The sequence below is a fragment of the Corvus kubaryi genome, unplaced genomic scaffold (genome assembly GCF_017639235.1).
Source record: "Corvus kubaryi isolate FWS band 111438036 unplaced genomic scaffold, C.kubaryi_AGA036_p1.0 37103, whole genome shotgun sequence".
NCBI lineage: Eukaryota > Metazoa > Chordata > Aves > Passeriformes > Corvidae > Corvus > Corvus kubaryi.
In genome coordinates this window covers 716510-727368 of record NW_024581029.1, presented here as the reverse complement: position 1 = coordinate 727368, position 10859 = coordinate 716510, and the positions used below count along the sequence as shown (strand labels likewise).

General features: G+C 49.5%; 1 protein-coding gene across 1 annotated transcript; it reads left to right on the top strand.

Annotated features, from left to right (window-relative positions):
- Positions 1 to 850: 850 nt before the first annotated feature.
- On the top strand, positions 851 to 6938 carry LOC121661188 (mas-related G-protein coupled receptor member H-like). The gene is made up of 2 exons (XM_042021095.1): positions 851 to 1046; positions 1828 to 6938. Exon 2 carries the CDS (start codon positions 1938 to 1940, stop codon positions 2850 to 2852), a length of 915 nt encoding a protein of 304 aa, XP_041877029.1. The 5' UTR covers positions 851 to 1046; positions 1828 to 1937; the 3' UTR covers positions 2853 to 6938.
- Positions 6939 to 10859: the final 3921 nt, after the last annotated feature.

Here is a 10859-nt window from a genome sequence, read left to right as displayed (position 1 = left end):
GTCCCGAGTGCCCGGAGCTGGGCTGGCACCGGCACAGGCGGCACGGGCAGGATGGCCCAGGGGCTCAGCACGGCCCCGGCTGCTCCGGGAGTGCCACGGCAAAGATGTGCCTGGTCCCGGCTGGAGCGGGGCAGGAGCGGGGCTGTCAGGGGGAAGGCGGCCCCAGGGGGGTCTGGGCGTGTGCGAGGGGTCAGGAGGGGTCAGGAAGGGTCTGGATGCTGCCAATCCCAAATGTCCGCGCTGGAGAGCAGCAGAGCCCGACAGGCAGCGCTTCAAGGTGGGGAGAGGCTGCTGGGCAGGAAATCTGCGGGATGGGATGGGATGGGATGGGGATGGGGATGGGGATGGAGGGCGGGGTGGGGGTGGAGAGCATGGATGAGGATGGGATGGGGATAGGATGGGGAGCAGCTCAGCTGTGCTTCCTTGGGACCGGGGAAGGTTTTGGCAATGATCCCGGAGCTCTTCCCAGAATGGGAGTTGCTTCTGAGAAGCAGCCAGCTGCCTCACCAGCACAGCCAGCACTGCCAGCATTCCAGTGCCACCAGCACCACCAGCATCCCTCTGCTGCTGGAGGGACAAGGACCCCTCAGGGAAGAGAAACGACGAATGGTAGGAGCCTGTTGGGAGAGGGAAGGCAGTTGGAGAATGGGACATTCCACAGGGAAGGAGTGTTTTGAATTGGGAGGAAAGGAGGAGCTGTTTGCAAAATTGTTCATGTGAGGCTTCTCACAAAAGCCACTTCCTCTGTAGCTAAAAACTCCAAGGTAAATGACTCCGGGCATGTGGAGCTCTGACGTAGCCAAAGTCACAACTTCCGATTCTCCTGTGACCCCACCCACCCTGGGAGAGCAACACGAGGACAGAGCACGGAGAGGAGCTGGTGGGACAGCAGTGGCACCTCCTGGTGATCTGGGCACTTTCTCCTTCGTGTTCCTGACCTGGGAGGAGCCGCTTTAGGATGTGGATCCCAAAGGAGCAAGGGGTGCCAGGAAGCGCCGCTGATGGGGACAGAGCCCCTGTGCCTGCTGCTGCCCCACACTGAACAGGTCAGTGGAATGTTCTCCTTCCTCCCTGCCCCACCTTCCTCTCCTCCTGCAGGTGCTCTGTGCCTGCCACCCTCTCCCGGTGACTGCAGTGCCCTCCCCAGCTCCTCCCTGCTCTGCCCTACTCTTCAATTCTGCATCTTGATACCAAAAGGGGCCGGAATAAACTTTTTAACACAATGGGAAACAGGAGGAAGCAGGAATTCTTCACCTGTGCAGGACACGCAGGAAGATCTCTGCTTGTTCTGTGTGTGGGGAGACTTTACAGCAGGGTTTTATCCATTACAAACACACAGAGGCATTCAAACCTGTTTCCTATCTAATACACAAAAATCACTTTCCTAGAAGGAATTTCCATGCATTCACCTCCTCCTGGAAGTCTTTTGATGGTCCTGCAGATTCATTAAGAGGGGTCTCTGCTGGTCATATTCACGGAATGCTTCAGTATGAAAGGTGACCTTGCCTTGAGCTATTTTTCTGGGTGTGCAACTGTTGCTTCTTGTTACAGAACTGCCCCAGAACCACTGCAGGCCTTCTGATCTGTTCCAGCACCGGCTCCAGCCTCATTTCTTGCCCTGCGTGCACACATTTAAATCCTTTTATCTTTTTGACTAGTTGGACTTTTCAGCAACATCAGGGAACTGAAAATGTTTATTCTCTGTGTTATTTATCAATCTCCTGCCAAACAGCCCAACCCTCCCTCCTCCCTCTCCCACCCCACCATTCCCACCACCCTCCTCCCCTGCACATCTCACTTCTCTCCACCGAACCCTTCCCGCTGCAGGGAGCTGCTGAGGAGCCTCTTGGTCCATCCCTGGATTCTCCAAGCACTGACTGCCCATCCACTCTGACCACAGCCGGGGCCACATCCCAGCGCCTGCCCAGCGTCCATCCATGGCAGTGAGCTCCGTGTCCCCACCTTCTGCCTCACCCACCGAAGGAGATGATCCATGTGAGATAGATGTCACCAGCGCGGCCATACACAGTGTGACACTGCTCATCTGCCTCTGTGGGCTGGCCGGGAACGGGGCTCTCTTCTGCCTCCTCAGATGGAAAGGGCATACTGCCTGCATCTTTGGCGTGGCTGTCGCTGATGTACTCTTCCTCCTCTTCGCGGTCCCCTCTGCCCTGCTCTTCCTGCTGGAAGATGTGTCCTGCTCGCCTATCCTGCCCCTGATGTACGTGAGATTCCTTTACCTGGTGTCAGCGTTCTCCTGCTACTGGGCGCTCTTCTGGATGACAGCCATCAGCGCCAAAAAGGACATGGAAAAGCTCTGCAAGCTCTGCTGCCGCTGTGACCTTCCCAATCCCATGATGTGGGTGCTGTGGGGCGCTCAGTGCTTGGCCTTCTTCGCTCTCTTCACTGCCATTCCCACAGTGGCTTCCCTGTACCCGTCACACAAGCAGGAGCACTGCTGGGTGGCTCTCATCTCCATTTTCACCGTCATCCTGCTCCTCTTTGCTGCACCCGTGCTCATCACCCGCACAATCGACATCGTTAAAGCCAAGTGTGGCTCCCAGCAGCAGCAACCTGAGAGGTTTGACATCGTTATCTTCCTCCTTGTGCTCTTGGCTCTCCTCCTCAGCCTCTTGAGTTTCCTGCAGCAGCTCGGTTACATGTCCTCGCAGGCTTTTTTCCTGCTCGCCTGCATCCACAGCAGCATCAAACCCTTCATCTACTTCTTGGCAGGGAGGTGCTGGAGCCCCTGCTCCGTGGGGTCCCTCCAGCTCTCGCTCCAGAGGGTCTTTGAGGAATGGAAAGACAAAACTGCCCGCAGCAGGGATACCAACAGGGACACGGGGGTCTGAGCCTGTTGATCCCTTCCCCTGCGCTGCTGAAGGACCCCGGGACAGTGACTGAGGGACTCCTTGAGCCATCGGATTTATAAATATCCAGAGTATCAACCCCCCCTGGCCTGTATTCCTGCAGGAGAAGGGAGCAGGGGCAGTGCCACGGGCAATGTGGGAGGGATGCTCTGCAGGGAGCACACTGGAGTATGGATTTCCTCCTCCCTCCCAGCTCCACGTGGCTCCAAGCAGTGCAGCCGGGCTCAGTCCTATTCCCTGGCTCTATTCCCCATGGAATGACCCTCACTGCCTCTGGACCCCAGGGAATAAACTCTGTTTCCTTTGGCTCAGCAGATGAATTGCATGGCGTTTTGAGGGATCTCTTTCCCGGAGAGGGTGGGACAGGTTAAACCCTGGGGACACACCCAGCACGGGGCAGCGGTGATTCCCCAAATCTCTGCGGGGCTGGTGCCTCTGGATGGCAGGAGAGGGCTCGGGATGGCACGGAGCATCCTTCCCCTTCTGGCCGGCAGAGCCGGCCCTGTATTCCCGGTGATGGGAAGAGACACCAGGTAGGGCTGCAGAGCTGGGCAGGGACAGCAACATTCCCTTCCTCTTTAAGTGGGAATTTGTCACATTCCTTAATTCCAGAATTAAATCATTCTGAGTAAAGTGCAGGCTCAGAGGTGAACTCCACTGAAGTCTTGTGCCTGTGACCAAAACCCAATTGAAATATGGAAGCTGATGTCACCAGGAGCTTGGACCATTGGATTGCACAGAAATTAGGGGGTTATGCTGCTGTCCTGCACAATGGGGCCGTCCTCTGGTTCCCCAGCATCGATGTCCAAGGAAGCCCTTCAGCACCTCCATCGTGAACCTGGCCACCCTTGAAGAAGGGGCGGTCAATAACTACCTCATGTAAGCACAAGCTAACTACTGGGAGACAGCAAATGTTAGTTCAGACAGAAGATGTTAATTACAAAACCTAAGAAGCCGAATTCACCCTAATCTTGTCAAGATAGAGGTGACAAGGATCATCTCAGAGACTGCTGAATCATTCCTCAAAGGACTACGAATGCCCAGGGAGAAAGGTAAAAAGTGTACTGTGAGGATGACTACTGGCCTTCATCAGAAAGACCCCCGAGGAAGAGGAGAGGCCTTCCTCAGTGCGACCACCAGGACACGCAGCGCATGCGTGACCCGCATGCTAATGGTATTAATGACTTCCGAGAAATAATTTGTATAACCACACCTGTCCCAAGGAATGTGATGAATATTGAGAATTTAACCCATAATACTGTGTTGTAGGGAGCACCAGGTGTGTGTGTTTGGAGGAGCGATCCCCACACACCCGGCGCGCCGAATAAAGCAAACACCCACTTCTCTGACTCTGTCTCTGAAGTGTCTCCTGGCCCGGTTGTGGCATGATTCATCTGGCACCCCGAGATGGGACCCTCTCTGCCCAGCTGCCGGATCTAGGGGTAAGCGGACCTCCCAGTCGCGACCCTGAATTTTCAGGGGGAGCTCAGCTGTCCTTTGGCTCACGGCGGGGGCAGACAAGGACCATCTGCACCAAATTAAGGGATTTGCTATTCCTTTTAAACACAAAATACCTGCAGGTCCAGGGTTCGAGTCCCTGAGGGTGGGTTGAAAGTCCCGAGGAAGACTGGGTCTCCCAAAATTAGTCCTGGGCAAGAGGAAAAGTACTTTTAAAGGGGTTGGACCCCCCGGGGTTGGACCCCACTGTGAAAGGTACCTTTAAGGGGTTGGACCCCGCTGTCATGTGCTATTGTACTGCTATTTGTGTTTTGCCTGTTGCTATTCTGCTGCTGAGTGAGTGAGAGTGGATGAGACGTGCTGCCAAAGTACAAAGCGAGTGAGGAGCTCTATCTGCGGTTCCGTACCCCGGCCACGGGCTCGGCCAGAGAAAAGCAAAGCGTTTGGCAAAGAGGGAATGAGGATAAATCATATAAACCGTTGGTTTGGAATTCAACCTTCCTGTCCGAAGGGGGGCGGATTTTAGAGGAGAAAGATTTTAGTTACTGAATTGAGAACACCCAGGCCCCACCGCTTTTCTAATACAACTCCAGCTAATTTCCCTTTTAAAATCCCGTGCCTAGTGTGGAAACAGTTGTGAAGCTTGGGTTTGGTTTGGTTTTTTTGTACATGTATTAGAAAGTGGTATTGCCTATTAGAAAGAGTGAACAGTGTCCAAGCTGCCAGAGGAGAGAGCTTGGTATCAAATCAGAAAGAGCAGGAATAAAGAACTTGGCAGAAAATGAAGGTGCAGATAATGTTAGAGTAAGGGTAGAGTGGCAGAGAATAGTGAGAAATTTGAGAGGAACTGGTTAAAAAAGTACAGCAAGTGTATGTAAGAAGAGATGAGGAAAAGGCAAAAGCAATGGCAAAGGTGATGGCAGAGGTTGTAAGAATTGTGGACATTGTGATCAATAGGTTTGGGGGTTTAGTTCCCTTTTCTGCTTGGTGTTTTGTGCAGAGCTGTAAAGCTCCTGTTACGTGGTGCTTGTGCAGAGCTGAAAGGCTCCTGTTTGGACGGGACCCGTGCCCCTGTGCCTTTTGTGTTTTGTTGTGAAAAACCAAAATTGGCAGGTTTCGGTTCTGAGGCGAATCCGGAGCTCCTATCTTGTGGGGAACCCTCCCCCACCACCGGTCTGTGGTTTATTGTGGAGAACTAGAATTGGCAGATTCTAATCCTGCAGCCAATTCTGCAGCTGCAGCCTTGTGGGGATGGTGTTGTCCCTGTGCAGGGCCAGGCATTTGTCATGCAGCCTCATCTGCGGGGGCTGTAGAGAAACCTATGGGGAGAATGTTTTGCTGTCCTTCCTTGGTTAATTTGTTAGTCACCTCTCTACTCCTGGGGTGGAGTTGGTAAAAAAAAAAGAAAAAATTGAGATAAAGAACAATTGGTTACTAAAAGATGATTGATTACTAAAAATGTGATTGGTTATTAAAAAAAAAAAGAGAGAGAGAAGGGGGTTTTAGGCAGTAGCATTGCTTGCTGCCGAACTTGATCTTGTCCAAAAGGAAAATCACTAGAACAAAAGGAGCAAACTGATAAGGCAAACTGCTCCAGGGCGAAAAGCAGAAGCCTACTAAAACCCTGAAGAAAAAAGAGGCAATCCAAATGCCTGATTCACAGACTGCAACTCTTGCAAAACTTTTAAAAGCAGTCTCACTCCCTCCACTGAAGGATCAATTGGAAGAAATCCCACTGAAAACCTGTGGGAGACAACAAAAGTGGTGCAACCAGCACTTCATAGAATAAAAACTAAAACTCCACCTGAATAAGTTAATGCAATTAAACTCTTGTTTCACTCAGACATTTTTTTTTTTGGGAAGTTTGTTTCTTTCCTCTTTTCTAGGAATGTCAAATGTCCCGACATCAAAGATAAAGAAAGCAGTTTGAGAGCAAGGAAACTGCAAGCAGCAAAATCACACCTAAATGTGATAACCATTGCTTCACTGTCACTTTGTGTTAGCCCCAAAAAGTTTTACTTCTTTTTTAGTAATCGGTCTAGTGGGCCAAATTTTTACTTTATAAGAACCTACCAACACATGAGATGGAGCTGTGTGAAAACCAATGAAATTTAAAGTGTCACCATAATTGCTCACATTGTCAGTTGGTTAATGTTTGTAATTTGTTTGTGTTTTCATTGCAAGTGACTTGGTGAAAGATCAAATAGTAGTTAAAGCATTCTACATATTTTTGAGTTTCATTTTTGTCTAACTTGTTTTGTCTTTTTACTGAAAAATGGTGGGGTTAAGGTCTTATAGATGTATAATTTGTCTCAACCAATATTATCCTGAGAGTTGGTATAAGAATTTATACATATTTGAAATCCTCCAAATATGGACTAACCTTCCCAGTTCTGCCTCAGAAGGCTTCAAAAATTATTATAATCTGGCTAAATTTTTTGGATTTTCTAATTAGTAAATTAAAGAATCTTGAAAAAACACAAGCAAATGCTACATGAGAAATGATTGAATCCCCCTCCCCCTTCCTAAACCAAGAGGGATACAGAAAAGCCTTCTACCAGCTCTCAAACTAAAGTGCTGTTCAATCTCATGCCATATGTCTTAAGAGGATGTTTTAACTTTTCCTCACCCCTCCTATTTATAGCACATTCTGCAATCTCAGTTGTAGGTGCAGAATGGGATGAAAGCAATTTATTCACCAAAAAAAAAAAAAAAAGCTACTTGAGGTAAAAAAAAAAAGAAAACAACAAACTGAGTTTGAAAGAGAATTCATTTCATTTTTAATCCCACCAAAAATAAAGCCACAGTTTGTAGTTTGTGTCAAGATTAAATGACAAGAGTGCTATAATCTGGCTCCTGGAAAACAGAGCATAGCCCTGATGTAAAGATATGTTTGCATGAGAACATTTTGTATGAAAATGTTTTGTGTGTTTGTTTTGTATCATAAAAACTAATCCTTCATAATGTATAGAATTAAACAGCAGAGTAGGAATATTATTATAACAAAAACTGTATAAAGAAGCTACAGCCAAAGAAGCCTCCTGAAGATACCTGACTAAGACTTTAAAGTGTAAGTTAAACCACTAAGATTAGATAAAGGGAAGAGAAATACCCACAGATAGTAAAATAACAAATCAAGTGATCCCATTAGTAGGAAATGTTGAAATTTCAAGGAGATCAAAACGGGCTCCCCCAGTGATTATTGAACTACTGGAAGGGGCACAACCAGTGTCAATTAAACAATATACACTAAGGCATGGAACGTGAGTAAGAATAGAACCAATAATTACTAAATTTATTGATCAGAGGCTGTTGAGAGAGTGTAGATCTTCCTGCAATACCCCAATTCTACCAGTACAAAAGCCAAATGAAAGTTATTGATTAGTTCAGGACCTGAGGACACTTGACTCACAAAATTACAAGGTGACTGGGTGTGGTTTTCAGTTTTAGATTTAAAAGATGCTCTCTTTTGTCTGCCATTAGCTGAAAGCAGTCAGGAAATTTTTGCCTTTGAATGGGAAAACCCCAGAACAGGGAGAAAAAGCCACCTTACATAGACTGTATTGCCACAAGGATTCAAAATAGCCCCATGGTATTTAGAGATCAATTAGCCAAGGAACTGGAAGCCTGGACACTGCCACTTGGAGAAGGTACACTCCTGCAGTACATTGATGACCTACTGATAGCAACAAGGACCCGTGAAGACTGCAAGAACTAGACTGTAAGTCTTCTAAATTTTCTGGGACTAAGTGGATATAGAGTCTCCCCTGAAAAGGCTCAGCTAGTCCTCCAGAAAGTTACATATCTGGGGTATGAACTGGCAGGAGGGGAGAGAGCCTTGGGAGAAAACAGGAAAGAGGCAATTTGTCAAATGCCCAGGCCAACCACAACCAAAGAACTGAGAACTTTCCTGGGAATGACAGGATGGTGTAGATTATGGATTTACAACTATGGACTAATTGTGAAACCTTTATACCAATTCCTAAAAGAGACTGGGGGAACTCACCTATGCTGGACACCAGAGACTAATAATGCATTTGTAACTCTGAAACGTGAGTTAATGCAAGCTCCAGCATTGGGCATACCAGATGTCACTAAACCTTTTCTGTTGTTCTCACATGAGAGACAAGGACTGGTGCTGGAACTTTTGGCACAGAAGCTGGGACCGTACAAAAGGCCAGTGGCTTATTTCTCCAAGCAGCTGGACGTGGTCAGCCAAGGATGGCCCCCCTGCCTGCGTGCAGTGGCAGCTGGGACCCTGAACATAGAGGAAGCCCTCAAGTTCACACTGGGCCAGCAGAGGACTGTTCTTGTCTCTCACACAGTGTCAGCAGTGCTCACACAGAAAGGAAATCACTGGTTAAGCCCATCTCGCTTTCTCAAACACCAAGCTGTCCTAGCAGAATCAGAGGATGTGAGTATCCAAGTAACCAACGTTTTAAACCCAGCAGCTTACCTCCAGGGCAAGGCTGCTGAGGAGCCTGTACAGCAGGACTGCATTGAAACCATGGAGGCAGTTTACTCCAGCCACACAGACCTAAAGGACTCTCCTCTAGAAAATGCAGACAACTGGTTCACTGATGGGAGCAGTCATGTCAAGGATGGTGAGCGGCTCGCTGGGTGTGCAGTTACAACCACAGACGCTGTCATTGAGGCAAAACTGTTACCTGTGGGGACATCAGCTCAAAAGGCTGAAATAACAGCCCTAACTGGAGCCTTGGCGTTGGCCGAAGGAAAACCTATCAACATTTGGACTGATTCAAGGTATGCTTTGGGGTGGTACACGCTCACGGGGCTATCTGGAAAGAAAGGGGTTTATTAACCTCACAGAAGAAAGAAATGAAGCATGCTACTGAAATCATGCAGTTACTGGAAGCAGTGGTAAAACCTTCCAAAGTGGCTATAATGCATTGTAAGGGACACTCCCAGGGTAACACCATCCCTGAACTGGGAAATGCTGTGGCAGACAAAACAGCAAAGGCAGTGGCCAGTGGGGTTCAGATCCAAGCCCTTGCTCTAATTACTTCTAGCATCCTTATAAGTAAAAACCCCCCACCATACAACACTGATGATTTAAATTAGATACAAGAAGACAAGAGACAAATGAGCACAGATGGGTGAGCTAGGATAAAGGGTCTCATAACCATACCCAGAAAACTATTAAAATTATTTATCCAAAGTGAACATTGCATCACATCACCTTAGATGACACTTCTTGAAAGTTTAAAGAGGTATGAGACAAACTTACAGCCCCCTTTTCGGGCTTTGTTCCACAGCTTTTGTTTCCACCTCTTGCATCCTTTCCCTCACTCCAGGAGCTCCCAGCAGTTCCACACCCTCTTTTCTCCCATCCTGATCCTTTCTCCAAGAACAGAGCTCTGCATTTCAATTCCCTTCTCTTTTCTCCGACAATTCCCACCAATCCAGACCTAAAGCTGACACAAGGAACACTCAGTGCCCACAAATGCAAATCCAGACCTGGCCATGCCTAAACCAGCAACTCTGAACACACAATCCTGGACCATCTGCATTAATTCAAAGCTAACATTTAGGACACACTGAACACTTCAACATTCCCAAGAAACATCCTGTTGCCTTCAGCTCCCAGGGGTTTTTGCTTTGAAGTCATACGGATTTGGGGATCACGGGATTCCCCTGAAAAAAGCTGTGTGGTGCACACTGGAATCCCTGATCCCGTGAATCCAGGGAGTGTTAAAAGCTTAGTCCAACCTGGCCCACCATCAATTTTTGCCAAATATCCCCCAAATCATCAGGTTAACAGAACCCTGTCCTGATGCTGCATTTTTAGTATTGGAAAGCCAGGAATTACTTTATTCCCAGCACGGGGCTCTGGATATGGGCTTGGGGAGAACAAGACCTTACCAACTTACAGAGCCAGGGCATGACGTTTGGGAACAATCCTGGGCTGCCTGGCGGCAATTCATTGTCCCTCTTGTCGCCCACGAACACCTTCAGCAGCTCCTCCAGGAGCCCGGGCCAGCGGCTCTGCTTCTCTTGGAGCAGGAGACATTCCTCTGCCCACTGCAGGTACCTGCAAACCATTCCAGAGTCAGCTCCGAGCCAGGGACGGGGCAACACCGGGGAAGGGATGGGGCAACAGCGGGGCAGGGATGGGGCACCCCGAGCCAGGGCCGAGCTCACCTGCCCCACGGCTCCAGGGACTCGGGCCCTCGGTAATTTCGGATCTGAGCCTCGTAATTCCTGCAGGGAAGAGAGGCCGGCTCAGGCCGGGATCAGGGAGGGTGGGAAGCGCCCGGGGCGGGCGGAGGCTCTGCCACCCCCACGGCCGCGGCATCCGCACAGCTCCGGGGGACGGGGCACCCCGATGCCGCTCCCCATCCCGCTCCCCCATCCCGTTATCCCGCTCCCCCATCCCGTTCTCCCGCTCTCCCACCCCGTTCTCCCGCTCCCCCATCCCCTTTCCCCGCTCCCCCATCCCCTTTCCCCGCTCCCCCACCCCGTTCTCCCGCTCCCCCACCCCGTTCTCCCGCTCCCCCACCCCGTTCTCCC

What these genes read in the sequence shown, in the direction of transcription:
- LOC121661188 (XM_042021095.1), top strand. Translation starts at nt 1,938, where the DNA reads ATGGCAGTGAGCTCCGTGTCCCCACCTTCTGCCTCACCCACCGAAGGA.